The sequence below is a fragment of the Seriola lalandi genome, unplaced genomic scaffold, assembly GCF_002814215.2.
Source record: "Seriola lalandi dorsalis isolate HSWRI2012SDOR001 ecotype SW California unplaced genomic scaffold, Sedor1 jcf7180002054767, whole genome shotgun sequence".
NCBI classification, from domain to species: Eukaryota; Metazoa; Chordata; class Actinopteri; order Carangiformes; family Carangidae; genus Seriola; species Seriola lalandi.
The window spans coordinates 1,352,789-1,375,004 of record NW_019525320.1 but is presented as its reverse complement, the minus strand read 5'-3'; the positions used below and the strand labels follow the sequence as shown (position 1 = coordinate 1,375,004).

Genomic DNA, 22,216 nt, shown 5'->3' with positions numbered 1-22,216 from the left:
GCCCACTAAGCTGTGATAGTACTGTACAGACGCCCCGCTAATACCCTCTTAAAGCACTCATTGCTGCCAGACGCTGTACACGAACAACAAGGAGAGAGGAGGATAGATGAGGAGTGAAGGATAAAAGGATGGAGAAGAGCAAGGGTGAAAGCTTGAGGAGAGATAAATAAAAGAGTGAAAGACGGTGGATGGAGATGATGGGAATTCTTATCAGATCATTTGGCTGGAGCATATTAACACCACTGGCATGCTGCTCCTCCACTGGCTAAAGCTACTTCTTTATCAGCAGGTCTGTTACAGGAAATACTGCATGGCTTTATCAGCTGGCACGCATGCTGAGATGATAGACAACTAACAAGTCAGGGTGATTAACCCCTCTCTTCTCCTTCAATTTCCTCTCCAATTTTCCTTTTCACCCTCTTCCCCTTTTTCTCAATGTCATCTTCCAACAACACCTCTCTCTCTCTCTCTCTCTCTCTCTCTCTCTCTCTCTCACCCGAGCCACTTCTACCTCTCTTTCAACACTCCACCCCTCCAGCCATGTTACAAACACTCCAGGAGTTTTCCTACTGCCATTTAAAGGTGCGGGTCCTGTGGCGAGACAAAGTGATGTGTCGGTGTGAGAAATCCCTCAAGTCCTCAAGCCTGGTTGTCTTTGGGACAGGCCCACATTTCCCAGCCTTGACTTTGTAGGTTTGTGCATTTGTGTTTCCATATGAGTGAGATAACATTGAAAGTAGAACTCCTGCGGTCTCCAGGACAACCGAGGTACTCATTCTACCTCCGCAATTGGACACTAGGGACCACATTCTGTTTTGTAATCGCAGCTTTTTAATGTACATGAGAGAAAGAAAGAAATAGAAAGGTGAGGAAGAGAAGTAGACGGGCCGCTGCTGTTTAGTTTCACCCAGTTAAAATCTAAAAGGATTTTGGCAATTGCATTGAGGCGTTCCTCTGAATGGATGAATTAAAAACACATCTCTATCACCCCATCTTCCCCCATAACCTCACTTAAGCTTTCCAGCCCCTCACTCAGCACCATATCATTTTAAAAAATGACCTTGATATGTTTTCAAGATTCTGTGGTTGCAAAACTATTAATTCTTGGCAATACATGGTATTTAGTTAAACAAAGAAAGTCACAAACTAAAAATCACTCTGAGGTGTGCATGAACGCATGCATTTAGTCAACAGTTTTCTCCATGCACACATGCATGTTCCTGCAATTAAAACATGCCAGCATGCACACAAATACATAAACTCACTAATTCGCACACTCATTCTCCCTGACTTCCTCTCTCATGCTTGCAATGACAGCCAAATGTGGATTCTGGACACTGGTTAGAAAAGTAAAACAGAGGCTTAAAGAAAACAGCTTCTCTGTTTGTCCTCACCTCCCTTTTTCCTGCCTCACATTTCATCATAAAAGTTTTTCTGGCAGGCAAATCTGCAAAGGTATCAGTCCCAGCGTCAGCTCGAGTCCGCAATAAACAACACAGAGATTATATGAGTAGACCGCAGTCAAAACGGCAGAACCAGAGATGATGGGGAGACCACAGCAAAGGCCTGGGGACACACCAACACTTGCATACTAACAGTTTCACTCTCACTTACCCACCTGGGAGTCCAATATTGCGAGTAGAGTTGTGGGTTGATCAGGAAAACATTCCTAATATGATCTCAAATCCTCCCAATCTCACTCTTTAAAAACATCAAACATGCACATACACACACACACACACACACACACACACACACATACACCCACACACACAGCATGAGCTCTACTCATTTTTTTGTGCTGCTGTTCAAAAAAGAAGTTTGAATGTCACCTCAGCTGACAACACCACCATAAAAGTTCTTAAATCCCAAGAGTGAGTCGAGTGGAGTGTATCTGGCGTCTGAACTGGGATCAGCTCAGGCTGCTGTGGTGCACTACACACAGCTGTGTGAGCGATTCACTCCTCGAGCTCTATGACATCCAGCCAGCCTGAGTAAATACAGCAAAGGGCTGTCGTTAGACTTAATTTATTTAAAGGCCTGTACTGTGAAATTAATCATCCAAATTTATGACATAATATTCAACTAATTCATGTTTGTCTAGCCATTAATGTGACCAAGTCTGGATTGTATCACTGAAAGAAGGAAGGCTATTTCATTTCAAGATGATGCTAGACCACCAGAGAGTCTCCCATACCAGCTATAATCAGTCAAATATCTCTTTTAGGTGAAATGTAGGCATCAAAGAGAAACCAACACGAACTCATATGATGGAGAAGAAAGGGAATGAACGTGGACTCCTGGGTTCAAACAGCCAATTGCTGTTGGTTTTGCTTCCACTCTGAGTAATGTTTTCATTATTAAAGATTGGTGAAAGGTGAATAAAAAATTGGCCAATCCAGCTTATAAAAGGCACATGTTAACAGTATATACACTGTACTGCCTCACACAGATGGTGCATAAGCACCTGACTGTGGGTCTCCTTTTACTCACACAGATGTGAGAAGCAGTGGCGTGAAATGATCCATAGTTTCCTGATGAGGCAATAGAAACTTCCAATAGATTTCAGGAGGTCACTGCTGAAGGTTGTGAGGTTAGAAAAGCCTGAAGACCAAAGTGATTTTTTTCATATGAGACCAGTCCTGCATGTTAGCTGTATATATGTGTGTGTGTGTGTGTGTGTGTGTGTGTGTGTGTGTGTGTCTGCACAGGTGCAGGAGGAAGCTGCAATGTCATATGCGAGAATGAAGCCCTTCGCAGAGCGACTGTGAACAAGGGCTTCCACGAGATCCTGCGCTGTCTCTGGATTCTCTCATCACACACACACACACACACACACACACACACACACACACACACACACACACACACAGTATAAACAAGCACATGCACGCAAACAGAAGATTTCCTCTCCACCTTAACGGGCCACGCCAGACATGACGACACTGGGGCTGATCTGTGCGGAAATGAGGGACGTTCCCTGTCCTGGGGCTTAGGCTGGGTGTCATTTGAGGTGTGTCATCAAAGCCCGGGATAAGGCAGCAGCCAGAGCTCTGATCATGAATCGTATAATGGACAGATCACCTCAGGGCCGGCTCGGGATAATAAGCGGATGTAAACTGCCTCACAGCAGGGGCTGCAGGGTGGAGAGTGGGGCACAGTCTCATTGTACACCGTAACATCTGTTGATAAAACCATGGCAACACAGCTGTCTGCCCACAGGCTACAGAGAGAACATGGGAAAGCACAGATGTAAAAAAAAAAAAAAAAAAAAAAGACAAGGACACATACACGCACAGACAGAGAGCTCCCAGGATCCGCTGACAAAAGGATCTTTGTGGACAGAATGGATGAATGTTTTCTGCCAAATCATTAAAGTCAATCATGCCATGCTCTTGGTGCTGTACCAGTGGATAGATCTTTGACACACCCCTGAGTGCTATCACACTAACCCTCACTGCACACAGCTGCCTCAATCCCTTTCTCTACCTCCATCCATCATCATTACATCCTCCAGCAGAGACACACACACACACACACACACACACACACACACACACACACACACACACATATAAAGGAAGAGGCGCTGCAGGCGTTCCCCCTCATAAACACTTGCTCCTTCTTTGATTATTTTTCCTGATCATTTCCAGCACCACATGCCAGTTGCTACATCCTGTTTCCAGGGAATCCATTTCCTGTCAAATCACACTGAACGGTCACTCCTGGCTAACACATGGAGAACAGCGCAGTCTGTATTAGGTGTTTGAAATCTTCTTAATTCATACTTGATTGAACAAGTGAAACCACCTCCTTATTTTATTCATCTGTCGGTCTGCGAGTATGTGTAACACACCCTCAGAACCTTTTAGCACAGAAAACACTGACTTGAAAGACATCGACTGGATGAACAGTGTTATAGACAGATAAATACATTCTTTATTTATCCACTAGGGGAATTTTATCTATACAGGATATCTTACATAGCCAGAGCTGCAGACTCAAATTCTAAATTGGGGAATATTTGCTCGTAACTTTTTTATATACTGCACAAAAATTGTTCAAAGCTTTTTATTTTCATCCTTACAAAAACATTAGCTATGTAATTGCATCACATACAAGTTAAAGACTTAATGCTAAGGAGCAACAAAGAATTCTGTCATATCTTGGTACGTTCCAAAAACAGAAGAGCAGAGATCTGTATTGTTTGTTTGCTGCAAGCCTGCAGCATATATGCTCTGCTCAAACAGCTGATGTTGTCTCGCATTGTCATCACACATACACCAGAGGAGGGAGAGCATGGTGGCTGACACATGTACATCAGAGACATAAACAAATAAAGTGGAAACTGCCTAACTGCATTTGTGTTTGTTTGTGTATTCCCTTTCTCCAGCAGAAGATACCTCTAGGCATAAGCCGCCAATCACATTCGTTATTTCCATAAGGACTCCTCAGGTCCTTCATACTTTACACATGTATTTGACTAGAAATGTCCAGTTGATCTACACTTTCTACCCATTTCTTCCTCTTCTCTTATTGCATTTAACATTTGGCCTGAATTGCTGCTTTTATTCTTTACTCCAGCACATTGGAATTGAAATGAATTGTATAAAAATGGTCGCCTCTGGAGCATAAGGAGCTATTCAGGAGAGGAAAGGAGAGGAGAGGAGAGGAGAGGAGAGGAGAGGAGAGGAGAGGAGAGGAGAGACGGTGGTCCATACTGTATTTCTGCTTTTCTCTGGTTCAATCAGTCTAATTAGAAACTTTCTATTAACAAAGTTTCAACTTTCTATTAGTGGGAGTGAAAACGCTTCCACTGTTTTCTTGTGGCAATGCATGTTTGTTCAGTATATCCTCTCTGTTCTATGTTTGCCTGTGCATGTGTCTGTATGTATGTATGAAATTAGAGGTTAAGTGGTCTGAATGAAGCAGAGTGACCCTGAAGAAGAGGAGGTCAGAATAAAAACAAAGGAGCATATTGTCCCTGGCCGTCTCTATCAGCGCCTCGCTGCCTTCTGGTTAACCAGCCGCTGACGGACAGCAGACCAAGCCAAACCCTCATTACTCTCTGCGTTTATGTGTGTTCTTGTTTTGTTTCAAAATGTACAAAAATAAAAACATGAAAAAATGTAACAGAACACCCACACACACACTTCCCAAAGACCATCATGTGGGATGAATCATCACACAAATGATATTTACCTCAGATGTCCTCAAACTTAACGCATCAGTTGGGCTGAAGAATGTGGTATGTGCATTTGCACGACAACACTAACGTGTGTGTTTTCATGCGCATATCCATAGGTAACCTCGTGCAACACTTGTGTTTGTCGGCTCCTTCTGTCATGCACATATTTACCTCGTTCCCTGTATAAACCATTAAATATCTCATCCCCCTTCTGACCCCTATTACTCCACTTTATGGCTTTTCCACATGGCCTCTGAAGAACTCGCGGGGGCTTTATTTTGGACCGTCCCGTGTTTGTTCTGGGGGGCCCCCGACGCTTTGCTACTCACACTGCATCCCAAACCGCACCACCCCAGGAACCCGTGAGCATGCTGTTGGGTCTGAGAATAGTGACCATGGTCAGTCAAGTTCAGATGAGGTCATATTAAAACCGGTCCGCAGTGGTTGGGACTCATCACAACAGGTCCAGGGTTTGAAATGTGAAGTTGACAATTAGTGGTCAGCCTAAAACAAGAACTGTTTCCAATTCACTGATGCCAACAACCTCACTGTCCCCTTCGGAGAGTTCATCAAGTTCTCACCTCCCTTTAATCTGTTTTTCACCCTCCACTGTAGCTCTATCAACCGATGGGGGAGGAGAATGGACAAGAGGAGAAAGAGAGGTAGGCGACAAAACGTGGGGGGAGAAGGCAGATGGAGGCAGATACTGTGAAGGAGGAGAAAATATGGACAAAGGGAGCAAAAGGGAATGAGGCAGAAAGAAAGACAGAGAGAGAGAACACAGCGGGGGGAGAGTCCAGGGTGGAGTCCAACCACGTTGAGACCACATCTTTTCTCCGCCTCACTACCTATGTGAACCATCAATCAGCAAAGAGAACAAGGAAAGATCAACAAAAATAGTCCAGCAGAGACCACAGCGCACCGTACCATCGCATCGCTCACTGACAAAAGCCCACAGCCTTCTACATCCATCAAGAAACTCTATTCTCTCACTTCCCACTTCCTCCTGTTGCTCCATCTATCCTCCGTTCTTTCCCTCTCCCACTCCAGATTCTTTTTTTTTTTTTTTTCCTCTTGTTTTCCATATTCATCACCGTCGCCACGGTTGATGTTAGCAAGTCATTTTTGAATCATCTATATCTTCTTCGAGTCATTACACCTCAACCTCAGAATCAAAACTCAGTGGAGGTCCTCTGGCAGACACACTGCAAACGCTGGTGATGAAAGAGAACACAAGATATTTGAGGTCACATCTGAGAAACTTAAATTGAAATACCACAGACTGTGTTCTCTGTAAACACAGACATGTTGCCACATCACAAAATGTGCATTAAAGGCGTGCTGCTTCTAACACTTCTGCTGGCATGCAGCGAGGAACAAAATATCAAATGTTATATGGCTGTTATTTATGTGCCTGATTCAGACTTTGACTTAGGCACCTTGAGTCTACTTCAGGTCTGGATTTCCCCTGAGTGGGTAAGTGGCCACCTGCACAATGCGCGCCTCCAATTCGGAATTTCTAAATCAAAGCTTATTGACCATCACAAAATGAAAACCAGAACTAATTGCTGACAAAGACATTAAATACAACCTGATTTGTTGCATCCAAAAACTGGAGGCAATAACTCAGACAATGTAACTTTCCAGGATTTAGAGTTACAACTAAAGAAGACAGCAGAGATAGCAATAGCAGGTCACACAAAAAAAGGCAAAGAAATGATTCAAGCTGTTGACACAGAATTGGTTCAGGCTTGTGGCTATGGCTCCAAAATGTTTTCCACATAAAAGGTACTACCACAGGCCCTGTATTCCTGTTTTTTTATGCCAAAAAATATATAGAAATAGAAATATTGAAGACATTTTGGCCGTTCAGAATGAGATACGCCATTGACATAAGCACTGTGGTAAGACAGACTGTGTAGGGAGCTGGAGAGATGATCCACTTTGTGTTGCAGTTAAAAGGAAGGCTGCGAAAAAAGTAAAGACACTAAACTCAGTCAGAATATGTACAATTTAACTTTAGCTTAACTTGTACAGTGTTTGTTTCTACTCATTGCATTACTTAATGAATTTTAGTATATTGTACGATTACCAACCTCTGTTTTCACTTGTATCTTTGAGTTGATCAGATCAGCATCATCAGTGCTTGTTTCATGACAAAGAAAACAACTGCCATGTTCTCTTCACTGTTTTTCATGTTGTTGGTCTGTAGCCGGCTCGTCCTCAGCAAGAGCCAAGTGATACGTGTGAGGTGGTCTGTTATTCTCTGCATGAATCAGCTGCCTTGTCTCACAGGGATGTCCTGTTATTTTTTTTTTCGGAGGGTGTTTTTAACTTATTCAGGTATAACTCTGTGAGTTGCTTTATTTTATTTTATTTTACATTTTAAACTTTTAATATTCAGTGATTTCAGTCAGATCGTACAAACAAATCATCGTTCTACAGTAAAAAGTGTGTTTTACTTACAGCGGTGAACTGGCAGTGTTATTTCTTGTCTCTCTCGCTCTGTAAGGATATTAATGATGAGAATGCCTTCACTACGATGTGGCCTGAAACCTGATTCTCCTCAACCTGTTAAAAGCAGGGATCATGTAGAAAGGCAGCGTTGTGTGTTTAATAGTAAACGATAAACAAATAAATATTTTAAGTACAAATAATTTGGCTACAAATGTATTGACCAAACACAGTTTCACTCAGATAGATTTGTTATTCCATTACTCATCTTATTATTTATCCATTACTTGAGTTTTGTAAAGCAGTTTCATCAAATTACTAAAGTCAACTCGTCCAGGTTAACAGTGCACTGTATATTTCTGTTGTAAATGCATCACCATTCGTTTTTTTCCATATTTTCACACTTTATATTAAGATTACACATTATTATTATTAGTAGTTGTACTGATTTTTTTAAATGATTGTGTTAACCCTGTTTTGCGGGATGCTCACACCCAAGTTTTCACTTTCACTCTTACTTTTACTAATTTTTACTTATAATAACTTATAATTGTATTTTGTTTTTTATTCCTGTTGTCATGGTAATATTGTACTTTTTGCTCTTACTCCATACCATGCATGCATGTTGTGTATTTCCCCCCTGTAAAATCTAGTCAATGTTAAATCAAGCAAACAGGCCCACAATCCGATTTGGCATCTTTAGTCAAACGTTCATATTCAAAACTATGTTCTCAAAGAAAACAAAGCACCTGCAAGCCCCTTGTCCACCGAGGTTGTGGCCTGTTCTTTTGTTGCCGGCTGGTTAAATATGCAGGAAGGTCTCTGATAGGTTACCTGAGCTGCTGGAGTAAAGTTACAGCCCTGCATTGTCCCGATCAGGGCAGGAAAGACACATACACCTACTGTATTAAAGGGTTAAGTTTCCACAGACGTGGGCTGCGGACTAACAATGCTCACACACACATACACACACTCATTATTTTCCACATTTTCCAGTTATCTGGAGACAGATTCAATCACGCCCATTTAGAAGCTGTCCTTAACTTTGACTGACAAATAAATACACTTCCATTTTCTCATTCCCTCGCTCACAGTGCCTGCTCTGTTCAGCGGCCAGTCCCTTCTCAGTCCCATCCTGATGTGAATTGCTCTTAGAGACAAGTGTCTGTGAGATGAAGCTGCTCCTCAGGTCCTGGAGACACCAGTCTGTCTCTGGGGGAGTGGACTACTGTACCAATCATTGTCATTCATGATGACACGCACCTGGCACTCGCCCGCGCACACACACACACACACACACACACACACACACACACAATGTACATGGAGAGGGGTTCGATGGACCAACAGGAATTTGAAATGAGATGTGGGAAAGCTGAAACATAATGCTGAGGGGAGATGAAGTAATAATGAGTGGATGGAAGGAATGAGGTGAGAAGGGAGATCCTGAGAGAATCACTATCCTCTCTAACTAAATGACTGACAGACAGCAGAGGAATGCAGAACCACGGCTGGCCTCAAGCGTACTCAGTATCTTTACCCATCCTCTGGTTTGCCCACTTAGTGCAGGAAACCTTAGCCTCTCCCAAGTGGGGGAAAATGCCACTTCAATTGCAGGAAAAAAAACTACTCCAGATCGGGGATGAGAGTCCAGTAATCAGCTCTGACAGCGTATATGTTTTTGTGTGTATATTTTTAACAGGCTACAGAGCCCAATGTCATGAACATTACAGTCCCTTGTCCCTATAAACATACATGGACACATTTATACAGACACAGATATACATGCATCACCTGCTCTCTCAAGGGCATCATTGTCATTTCAACTGCGGTAGAGACATTTACTGGAAATCACTTAACAGCAACAATCTTCACCAACAAGATAATATATCTAATGGTATAATATTAATGTGCAATACACTGCATAAACTACTTTAAATGTCACCTTTGGCACATAAATTGAGATCCTCACCTGGACAGTTAATTCGGAAAGGGGTATATTAATGACTTATAATCTATCCTGTAGAGGCGATCATGTTGATTTCAGTTGTGTGCACGAACAAGTGTGTAGACTCTAAATCATCCAGTGAATCCTCACTAAGCTAACATTAAGCTAGCAGGTCAAATGGCCCTGAACCAGCGTCTTGGCAGTCAGTGAAGGTGGACACTTGGGGAGACTGAAGTCACTGTTATTGCTCTCTGCTGTGTTGTGCATCAGGCTTCTGTCAGTTGCTCTTGCAAGAGAGCTTCGGGATATTTAAACATCTCATAAGCTTTCGGGTAGGTAACCTTTTACTGAACCTGCTGTGCACCCACACCCACGAGAACACACTGTGCTGCATCCGCATACAGTTTTTCCGCTGATAGTTAAAACTGATATTGGCTGTAATGTTGGCGAGCTTTAGCCATCTATGTTGCGGTGCATCACAGCTAACAGTTAGCGTCAGCTGTAAATAAATGAAGTTATTACAAAATATAATTAGATATATGTGGATAAATACTGGTCTGCTGCGGTCAGCGTAACTTGTTAAAAGCGTGAACAAAGGAGAAGGAGGAGGGTGTGTAGTGAATCATGGGCTGGAAAGCCGAAGTCTCCCTTCATCTCTCTTTCTCTCTCTAGGTGGGTTAAGATTGCAGTGGGCACATGACAGAGTTAATTTGTTAGGGCAAATCATGAAATGATTATGGGTGACATATCTTCTGATCTTGCCATAAAGTTACACCTATGGCAAAAGGACACACACACACACATTCCTTAGTTCATTTTAGATGGACACACAAACCAAAACATGCACACGCATAAAAAAAAAAAAAACCACCCACTGAAAACCAATTCCTTTAAGTATGATGTATTCAGCTAACTGCGAGGGCCAAAATTCCTTGCACATGTATGGACAATTAGGCCTAATTTTGGCCCAAATTGCTTCCTGTAATGATGAGTGGACATAGTTAGCAGGCCGCTCTCAACTGCCGAACACAAAGAGATCTAAAGTATCAGTTCCAAGTCTAAAGAGTGATGGAGAAAAATGCTAAATGATCTCCGCTCCCCCACCCCACCACACACACACACACACACACACACACACACACACACACACACACACACACACACACGCACACGTACACATACACACCTCCAACTCCCGGCATACAACCTGCCTCCATTCCCTAACAGCAGTGATAAAATCATTAGAGTCTTAGAGTTAAAAAACTTTAAAGATGAAGAAGGAAAAGGCTGCCAGCTTTCTCCAGCCTTCTGACTGACTGACCCGCCCACACGTACAAGCCCACTGGTGGACTAAAAGCGCCACACGCATAGGCATTTTTTTTTTTCCACCCACCTCAGCGTCCTTTTCAGACACAGAAAGAGAAACAAACCAAGGCACAAAACGACATCATCTCGTACACTTGCACACTTTCTTTTAGGTTGTGTATCTGAGAACAGGTGCATTACAGCGGAGGTCTTTGATGTGATGACCTCTTGTCATCTCACGCATGTATCTGTGCATGCTACTTGGCTATTTTTCCAGGAACGGTGCACATTGTTCAACATCACTGTAGATTTGCCTTAACATATTATGGCCCTTGATGCTGTTAATATTGTAGCAGCATCTTAACTTTAAGCCAGCCTCATCCATCTGAGGCTGTGGGTATTTGTACAAGTGTTTTTCCAGGAAGCTGGAGTGGCTTCGTGCATCACGGAGAGTGTTTGCAACTGTCTGGGTGTTTTAGTGTGTGATTGTATATCTGGAGATTTAATATGTCTGTGTATGTGTGTGCAGGTGTGTGTCCCGTGTGTGTGTGTGTGTGTGTGTGTGTGTGTGTGTGTGTGTGTGTGTGTGTGTGTGTGTGTGTGTGCGCACACTGACCTCCGTCTGGAGCGTACTGGCACGTTGCTCCTTGGCGCTGAGCGATTCCTTTAGCACCTCGATGTGTTGCTTGCAGTCTGAGTTCTGATTGGTCAGTGTTTCCAATTTGGTCTGCAGGGCCTGCATCTCTGACTCCTTCCTGTTCAGCTCCTGCTTCAGCTGCTCTATCTGGCAATCACATACACACACACACACAAACATACACATACAAGTTTGTTATGAAAACCCTTGAGTCATCATAAACCAAACTGATATAGTTGCAGATAACAAAAACTTTCAAAAATGAGAAAAAGTATGGCTTTTCCTCTCTGGCAAACAGACACACACAGAATCCACATACACACCTCCTGCAAAACAACACCAATGCGTGTTATGCTGTTGTATATTACTGAATCATATTACTGAACAGAACTTGCAAAACAAACGAGTGTTTTGCAAGCACACATTCATTTGATTGCAGCAAGAGGCTTAAATACGCTATTTAACAACGTTTTTCCTGTGCTGCGACACATTTTGGTACAACAGAACTTTTTATCATTCATTTAGACATGAAATTGTAAACTAAAATATCTAAACATGCCAATTGTGTCATGATACATTTATTGGGAGAGACGATAAATTACCACACTGAATTATCGCCCAGCCCTACATTATCAGTCCTCACTCAGGGGAGTCCCAGGCCTACTGTCTGCACTGTGGACACACCAAGCCAAACAGTCAAAGGGTGCAAAAAACACATGCAAAGTTATGGGGAGCAATATTACAACACTCACACAGCCGACAGATTACAGACTGTTTTAAGGACAGAACAGGACAGAGCAGAACCACAGAGGAAATCAAAATGCTCTAGCAGAGGGAGGTTTCTGTGCTGAGTCCAGCTATGTGCAGAAGATTGGCATCTGTCTACCAGTGCCAAAAATGCAAAGAAAAAAAAAAAAGGCTGATTCAAAGAGAGATTTGTCTAATTGTGTGTGAGCAGGGTTCACCTCATAACAGGGGAATTCTGACTGGAGCGCAGCTTGGCCAATCAACCCTCACTCAAAGAAAGAGAAAAGAGCCCAGGAGAGCAGGGAGAAGAGGGACAAAAGAGGGGGACGAAATGGGAGGTGGAGTCCAAGAGGGACATGATCGGAGAGGTGAGACTGGTGAGAGGGTAGTAAGGCAGTGAGAAAGGAGTCTGAAAAAGTGGACCAAAAATAATATGATGAAGTGATGGAGCATTATAGATAAAATGGAAAGAGCGAAACGAACGGAATAATGAGACTAATGAGATGGGTACTTCCGCTTGTTCTGTGATCCAAGGCTGCTGTGTAGGGAGGAGGAAGGTGGGAGCTGGTCTGATGGAAGGCACACATGGTGACAAGGCCTGCTCCTAGAGAGACACAAAGACAAGAGGACAGCAAGCCGCTGACTACGACACACAGCAAGCTGGGAGACCTCTGCAGTTTTCCAGCCAGCTGCAAGCACATCCACACACCTCTACGGAGTTTCATACTGGCTGAGGTTCCGCAAGAAATGATTATCTGGATAAATAAATACATCTGCTCTAATGCTTACTTATCATACTTGAACAAATTTCCGTGCTCTCACAAGCCACTTTATAGTGTTGGAGTAGATCAAAGCCCGGAGAGGAAACCAGAGACGACAGCATCCCCGTCCTCTCTGGTTTCTCTCTTATCACAGTCTCACCTCAACACCAGCAGCCGCCACTGCTGAAAGACCAGGACCCTAAACACTTCAAGGATATAGAATGAATCTGTGTGCCTGTGCATATCTGTGCGCTTGGTGTCTTTCTGTGTTTCTGTGCGACTGTACGCAGAAAGATGAGAAATGGGAGAGCGAGCCAGGGCCATCGCTGTGATGTCTATCATCCCAGGTCAGCGCGGGTGAGGAGAGAGCTCTTTCCTCTGTCGCTGTAAGCTCACATTCACCTGTCAGGGCCCCATTCATAAAAACATCTCTTTTATGATTGCATCAGGAACTTCCCCGATGCAATGACAAATGGGCCCTACAAAGAGCACTATTAATGAACCAAAGAGGAACATTTTCACATGGAGAGCTAATCATGGGCTTCAGCCATTGTGGACACACAGCTAGAAACTCTGTGAAACCTGAACCTACATTTTTTAACATGGTTCCTGTAGTCAACTGGCGGCCTGTGGGCCACATCCGGCCTGCAGAGTATTAATGAATTCAGAAAATGTGAGGAGGGGAAAAAAAATGCATTGAGGTTTTTTAGGATATCTTACATTTTTGTTTCATAAATTTATTTATTAATTTTGGTCCCCCACAATATCAATTTTTTTTTATTTTTTACAATTTGAAATGGTTAAAACCTTATTTAATCTTAGAGCTGAATGTTTTATCCCTCAATACAGATGAAAATATTCCCTAAAACGACACAAAGAGAGCCTGGACCAGAGGAATTAGCAAAACAGAGAACCTACACACTTGAGAAAACACAGGCGGGAAAGCTGAACAGTCCGACCAGTGTGATTAGCTATCCAATTAATTTGTTGTGAATACTTCCAGGCTTCAACCAGTGCTGCTGTGGCAGCTGAAGCAGCAAGAGAGGGTCAGGAAGGGATAGCTGTAGCTAATGAAGAGAGAGATGTAAGAGAGGAGGAGGAGGAGGAGGAGGACAGTCAGTTGGTTCTTTGTCACAATTAAAATGAAGTAAAGCACCTTGCACACCGATCAGCTTCAACATTTCAACCAGTTATCTGTTTTAATATTGCATATCAGTGTATATGTTATTATTTAAAAATTGATTTAATAAACCATCACTCCTCAGTGAACTGCCTCCTTGGCAGAGGTCTGAGAGCATTTTCTGGTTATCAAACTGTTCACACTGACATAAAAATAATTTTTGTAAAATATTAAAAAGAAAATCTAACTAATTATGCCCAAATAAATGTATATATATGTATGTATATATATATATATATATATATATATATATGTATGTATATATATATATATATATGTGTATGTATATATATATATATATACATACACACATATATATACTTTTTATTTCGACTTTTAAGTCTGGCTCCCACATTGTCTGGCCCTTGGAAAATATTGTTGATGACCCGTGCTGTTGCACTCTGTTCATGGGCCCATTCTTACTGTTGTATCTCAATGAATAAAACAGTACCCAGCCGGCGATAGAGAAATCTTAGTCAGGCCTTTCTAAAGATCTCTCTGCCAGCTGAGGGTAGGACAGTAAACAGACACGGTGGGCTGTAAGCTGATAGGGCCGGAGTTTGTTCCCTGGGAACAGGCAGCCGTCACAGATAGGAGAGCAGCACAATGCTTAGTCATCAAACAGGTAAAGTAGGTAAGGCACACAAGAGCTGAAGAAATACATTTATAAGCGTAGGAATTTTTGGTATCCATGCAACACAAGGGGCCGAGGGCTTCGATTCAGCAGCCGAGAGACACAACATACTGTTTGACATTAAGATTTCTCCACACTTATGCTTGCTTCTCCCTGGGCATGCAATAGAGACATGCAACATGCACATGACAGGTTCTCACGCAGCTGCTATTGATGTCTTAAGGCAAACATGCATCACGCAGGTCATGCAGGGAGGAGTCGTCTCAGGTGACGTGCAGAGACGTTCTACCTTAGTCTTCATGAATTTAGAGTGGCTCTTGTAGACCTCCACCTGCTTGAGCTCATCCTGCCTGTCGTCAGGGTGCAGCAGGCCGCTGGTCTTTAACATCTGGACCTCATCCTCTAAGTCTCTGATGTTCCTCTCCAGGGAAGAGATTTTGGTGTCCTGCACCAGCAACAGTAGAGGCAGGCAAAGAGTCAGGAAAGATCTGACTATGGATATCACACGTTTCATGTTATTGTTAAGATTATATCCGTCTGTCTATCCATTGATCTATCAATATATCTTTCTAAAATGCAAAGTACAAGAGGACGGAAAGAGAAGGCTGACAAAAGGTGGTTCTGACAAATTAAAAGAATAAAATTTTGTGCCGACAAAATTTTATTCTGAATCAGAATATCGGCTTTTTTTTTTTTTGGTGACAGCTCTCTCCTTCACCTGGTCATAACCATGAATCCTTCTCACACTTGATTTGATGAACAAACCAACTATATGAGTTGCATCAAAACTACAATGGTGAATAATAACCATATACAATCTACCTACATCACAAAAGTATTTGGCATTTAGAAATATGAAATGAAAATACTCCCAGAATGCAGAACTGACAACAATTAGCGTCCTGTATCTAGATTATAACCTATTAATATATAGCCCTACAGCTGACTAGAGTGTGTGGAAAAAAACTGGGGAAATATCCAGACAGAGCAGTTGTGTGCAGCCAAGATGTTTTCCTATGCTGTATCTATGAGGGAATGGAAGGGTCTGTCATGGACAGGTCCTGAGGTTGTTTAGCTGCATGGATTCAGACATACGTTAAATGCCAAACCTTGGAAGAGAAGAGAAAGGTAATTGAATAAATGGAAACAGACTGTATGATGCCATCAGCACAAACCACAGGCAACATGTAAGCATCTGACCTCTATTACATCCTCTGACATCAGCCCTGCCTAGCACATGGTGCTGAATTTACCATCCTAAACACACAAACACATACCAAGCAAACAGGAAGGAATAAAGGTGCATATGACACACTCGCAAAAAGAGTGTATGCAAGGACACAGACTTTCACAAGGTAAGGCATTCAGGCATTCACCAAAGCACACACACATACACACACAAGACAACAATGCTATTCAATCATTTCCATTGGTGCATGTTTACTTCTGTATCATAAGCCATGCCCTGCCTTTAACAACCGATTGCTATCTGTTTCTGCTCCAGAGAACGGAGAGAGAAAACATCACCCAGAGGAAGAGAAACAAGGCAAACCCAATGAAAATAAAAAGGATAATATCAAAAACAACATTCAGTACAATAGGAATACATGTAATAAAAGCTGCACCTCAAAACCACTGAAATATAAACTTCTGTACTTGACGGTGCTGCACTCCAACCAAGAAGGAATTTATAATAGGGATAGAGGGAAAGACAAACACTGTATATCTGTAGCCCATGCTGAGTTGACAGAAGACTCATGAGGCGAGCACTCGTTACTGTACCTGCCAGATAACGTCGGGATCAAAACAGAAAGGGGGGTTGGTGTTCTGTAATTACAAAGGGGAAATATACAGCATTCAGAGGCAGCAACAACACAGACAACGCAGACGGTGGGACAAACGGTGACATGAGGAACATGCAGAATTTCCACTGTTGCATTAATACTCAATATCACAAAAAGAGGACTGTGTCAAAAACCTGCCGATCCCGGGAAATATCTCATCACCACGACCAAGGGAAGTTATTGCATCTCTCACACTCTTACCCCTTCGTATGTCTCATCCCTCTGGCAACGTTTTCTATGCCTTTTTCTAATTAATGCAGTCATATTTAATTTGGCCTCTCTCATGCATTTACAGCACTGTGGGCATCCCTGGCTTACACATGTGCAGTTTGTTAACAGGCAGACAAATCACAAAGTATGTGTGAAAAATAACTGTGGTTTTGCTGTAAAGGAGCCGCTTTTGGAACAAGCGTTAGTTGAATGAACGCTAAATATGTGTGTGTGCGTGGGTGTGCATGCAGACATATGTGGAGTCAACTGCATTTTTCACAGCTCCAACGACTTCAAAGGGCTGAGATGAGAGTGAAAGCTTCCATATGTGACATTTGAAACAAATTGAATAAGTGCTCGACTCTGCATGGGCCAATAATGGACTTTACTTGGGCACGGCCGCCGTACAGACACGAGGCAACAGTAAGGCGATGTTTCTTTTAACATTTCTATTTGTGCATGAATGTTTGTGTCTGCATTTACGGCCGGGCCAAATCCTCTGCTACTGCTCACATTACAGCAGCGCTCATCTATAATTAAAGTTTTGTTGGTATGAAGCTGATATCAAACTGAACCAGAAAACATGCTGCGGCTGGATGAGCAAATTACACTGTTGAAACGAGATCACAACATCAGATTTGAATTTTTTATTAAAACACACCCACCACAGTTTAAACTTGCTCAGCTCAAATGTATTTGAAGATAAACTGGCAAACACATCTGATGTTATGTGAAATGATCTATTACAGCAATACACACTCATCATGTTTCACATTATTACTTAAAATGCTGTCTGCTCTTGTTTATTGCAGATTCCCTGTAAGTCCTACCTTCATATCAATGACAGTCTGCAGAGCCCTGGTTTTGGCCGGATCGGCCTGGAGCTGGTTGCGGCGATGGAGCTCCTGGGGAGGGACCCGGTAAAAATAAGCCTGGCGGCTCATCATCTTTAGCACTTTCTAACACCCACAAGCTTCAGAGACACTTAAAAAGATGCACTGAACAGACCGGCCAGTCACAGTTTCGATCTCTCCGTCTTTTCTATTACATTTTGTTAAATATTCCAATGTTATCCCAAACTGTACGTCCTCAAAAATGCTTGTTTTACACCCCCCCCAAAAAAATCCTATGATCTTTAAGCCGGTTCCTGGTTGGATGCTCTCCTGAGGACTTCTGCTGGCGTGTCTTTTCCCTGCTCTGTTTTTTCTGTCTCTCTGTCTCTGTCTCGTTCGTTAGATACTCAGCTATAGGTCATATGAATCTGTCTCCATCACTCTTTCAGTCTGAATCTTTATATGTCTCATCCCTCACTTGTTGTCTCTGTCTCTCTCACGGATGTCTCTGGCATGCTGAAGCTCTTGCTTAGCAACACTTTCTGCCAGCACATGCGCCAAGCTTGTTCAATCAATAATTAATGGTAGCTCTGACCGACAACTATGCTGAGACAAAAGCACACACACATTTAAGCTAATGGGAAAATTGGAGTGCATTAGGCCAGGTCCATTTGAGAGAAGTAACAACGCTGTAATGTAATAATGTGCAACTCCAGGGAGCAATACATGGTAAACATTTGCAATTATTGTAACATTTGATCTGCTGGACACTGAGCAGCTACACTGGAGCAGTTGGGGGTTAGACGCACATCAGTTGTGGTAAATGAGGGAGTGGCCCTTGCTCAAGGGCACCTCAGTGGTGCCAAGAGATGCTCTTTCTGTATCACAGAGGCTGGTCAAAGCTTTACGCCACCACTTCCACCTTCACAGGGAAGTCACTGCAGGGCTGTTGTGTTGGACTGTACACTGCTACAGTGTATGGAAAGAAAAGAGAGAGAGCATCGGTTCATAACTGAGAATGTTATGTATGTGTAATATTACTAATGAGACCAAAACCAAGAAGTCATATTGAACTGAATGAACCAATTACATATGTTCTAAAAATACATCCTCAAAGGAAAATCAACAGCTTTGAGTGGCATTGAAAAACAAGGGAAACTGCCTCTTTCACCAGTGGGACAGATACACAGTGCAAAGGTACAGATGGGTTAAATGGAGAGCAACTGAAAAACTATCAGAGCCAAACATGGAAAAATGACAGTCCAGTGGGAAAGAGAAAAGCCACCAAATCAGACAGAAACCACACGGAGATGGGATAGTCATACTGAGACAGCTCATCAGGCAGTCAGAGGACATAGAGAAGAAAAGCATGAATAGAGATAGAGGGAGAGGCAACAGGTTGCCACGATTTCCCATTGCACCCATTTGTCCCAGTGCTCCCAGTGAGTTTAAAAGAAAGGAAACAAGAGCCTTATCCTCTTGTCTGTGTCAGCCGTGGATAAGGAGGGATTACTGCTGTCAGAGCATTCCTCCCACAGACTTGCATGCCCACTGACTGCTGCCACAATCCTAATCTTCTATTGACCATATGTGTATTAATGTGTCACCCTGAGTGTAGGTGTGTCACTGTGTGCCTGTCTGTCTTAGTCTGCCTGTGATCGTTTATCTGTTCCCCTTGGAGAAAGTGCGGGTAGTAGCTCCTTATCAACAACGGTTATGGCACAGTTCTCGAAAGTGTTGTGTCTCTCAATGGGGGGAAATTAAGTCATGCAAGAGAGCATGTCATCAAAGACCGTCTCCTCTGCTCAACATGTGTCAGAGGACCGAGCATATGGAATGAATAGGATCAAACGTAACACTATAGCAATAAGTGCCGGCATCCTGAATGAAGGATACGGTCATAAGGTTCAATTCTAGCCCAGAGGCAATGGTGTCATGTACGCCATGCATAGACTAGAACATGCACAGATTCTACATAAACACACAGACATACACTCTCTTACACACACACACACATACACACACACACACACACATTCATCAATCACATTCCCACCCCTTCTCCATCAGTGAGAGGAAAAGGGAGAAAAAGGAATCGCGTTTGCTTGCCACAAATGTGAAAATGTGTCCGCCTATCAGCCCAAAAGAGCAGCTTTTAAAGAGCAGTTTGAAAAGACAAAGGGAAAATCAGAGGGAATCAAAGCCTTGCTGAGAAACAGGGAGAGGGTGAGGAGAAGGTTTGAGGGTGTAATTTTGTCCCGATAAACTTTTCCGCTCAAACATTCTGGGAGATCAACAGAGCGTGGCGAGTATGTGGTGCCCGGGGTGTGGTGGGGAGGGAGCATGTGTGTGTGTGTGTGTGTGTGTGTGTGTGTGTGTGTGTGTGTGTGTGTGTGTGTGTGTGTGTGTGTTTGCTGATGGTATACAGTGGTCTTCTAAAGTTAGTTGAGAGGGGCTTCATTAGCGGAGGTTGAAAGTAGCCAATCAAAAACCGAGCCCTAAAAAGCCCCACCCGGGACAGAACGGCCGTACCACAACAGATAGCAGATCAGTTTGAGAGAAAAACAAAGAGTGAGTCGGAAATGTTGTCGGACAGACAGACATACAGATGAGAAAGGAAGGAGAAGACGACATAAACATTTTGAATCTGACGGACTGGTGGTATTAGAAAGTGAGGAAAAAGAAAAACCAGGAAAGAGATTACAAAAAAGAGACGGATTTGCTGACATGAACTTCCACTTCTTCTCAACATGCTGGCACTAGAAAGTTTTAAAAAGCTACATTTCTGAAGTTTCATCGATGTTTGAGAGGGGCTGCGGGGGCAGACAGAGTGGGCCTGCCAAAAACAGCAGCAGGACTTCTGAAGCCAGTCATACTATAGAAAAACAAGGGAGCTATAAGTGCTTTGCCCTTACGTTCTTAATAGCAGAGCAATGCTACATACTCACAGTCTCACGGATCCAATACTGAGTTAGATGTCTTCATATACAGTAGGGGCCCTAACTGTGCCCAGAGCCCCTAAGGACCAGATGAAATCTGCAGTATGATATGTATGAAAGTAGATATGCCATCCCCAAGTAGAAAAATCTCACAGCGAGAGTGTGCATGTGTGTGCGTGCACACCATTGGCAGCAGGTCAGGGCTGGGCAGGAACAGACCAGTGCTGCGGCTGTTATTATTGGGTCTACAGGGACCTGGCGGCTGGGGAGAGTCGATTAGGCCCAGATTTATGCCTCTCAGCATGTGTGTGCGTGTATGTGTGTGCCATCACACATAACTTCAACTCACAGTTGGTGCATGTAACCGCCACAGCAGTTAAATCCTAATAGAACACTGCCACTTTGTGGACAATGTGAGTACTGCAAAAATGTACATTTTCCAGTAAACATTATAAAGGAGAAGCTGTTTGAAAAGAAGAACTCAAACATACTACTTTATGTACGGCTTCCACATCATTCTGACTAGATGTTGACTCAATAGATGTGCCAGTGTGTTCTCTATGTCGGGTCTGTGCAGCAGAGACAGTGTGACAGCTGACACAGTTAGAAAGGAAACACAAGGGAGAGAGCAGCACCACACACAACCTTCCCATGACAACATACATCAGCAGGTGAAGGAGTGATGGAGTGAGCACTATATCCATACATACTGGACCCCAGCAGATCATACACACAAAAACACTGACAGCTGGTTCAAGTAACTCCACATCTGGCCGTCTGTAAGTGCTGAGTGGTAAAACAAAGAAGGAGAGAGAGAGAGAGAGAGATAGAGAGAGAGGAAGGGGAAAGGAGAAAAAAAGTAGAATTCTCTGTAGCCTCTTACTCAATTCTCTGATTTGAGTCACACAAACTGTTATAGGTTCATGCCTTTTCACACCTGTCTCCTAAACCTTCCTCACATAAAAAAATAGGGTAATATAAACACAAATCTGAGGTGATAATTTCTCTTCAAACCAGCAAAGAACACCAAGAAAGCCCCCATGTCAACCCTCAGCCATGTTTGAAGGATAAATAAAAGAGAGAGGCGAACTGAAAATGGAGGCATTTATTATCCCAGCTCAAGCTAAACAAGCTGGGCCATTTAAAAGAGAGTAATGGGTGCAGTAATGAAAGGCAGTTGGGCTGGTTTCCTTTGGAGCTAATCAAAAAAACTAAGAGTAGTGCCCCCTAATTGAGGCAATAGCTGCACTACCATCACCGGCTTGCCTTCCCTAACCATGACAAGTGCAAGTGTAAGGCTAAATTACCGCTCTGACACATAAACAATGGCAAGAGGCCTCCAAAGGAAGTAGGTTTCTCCTTACAGTTAAATAGAAATCCTTCTGTTAATCTGTATTCAGCCCAACCTTTAACACTCAAATTCCACACGAACCAAAAACTCATGAAAGCGTCAAATTGAAACTGTCGGGCAACTAAACTATTCTTCACCACAACGTCAATAAACTATATTTATTTTAACTAAACCATGTTTTACTA

The 22,216-nt window shown here is 42.9% G+C and overlaps 1 protein-coding gene across 1 annotated transcript in view; it reads right to left on the bottom strand.

The window, feature by feature from the left end:
* LOC111669049 (ERC protein 2) overlaps window positions 1–22,216 on the bottom strand; it is a 147,464-nt gene that overhangs the window by 116,775 nt on the left and 8,473 nt on the right. Inside the window, exons 4-7 of the mRNA XM_087179000.1 lie at window positions 17,739–17,813; window positions 15,144–15,299; window positions 12,791–12,883; window positions 11,512–11,679 (exon numbers count right to left, since the gene is read on the bottom strand). Coding sequence (XP_087035126.1) covers window positions 11,512–11,679; window positions 12,791–12,883; window positions 15,144–15,299; window positions 17,739–17,813 — 492 coding nt within the window. The remainder of the gene's footprint in view (window positions 1–11,511; window positions 11,680–12,790; window positions 12,884–15,143; window positions 15,300–17,738; window positions 17,814–22,216) is intronic.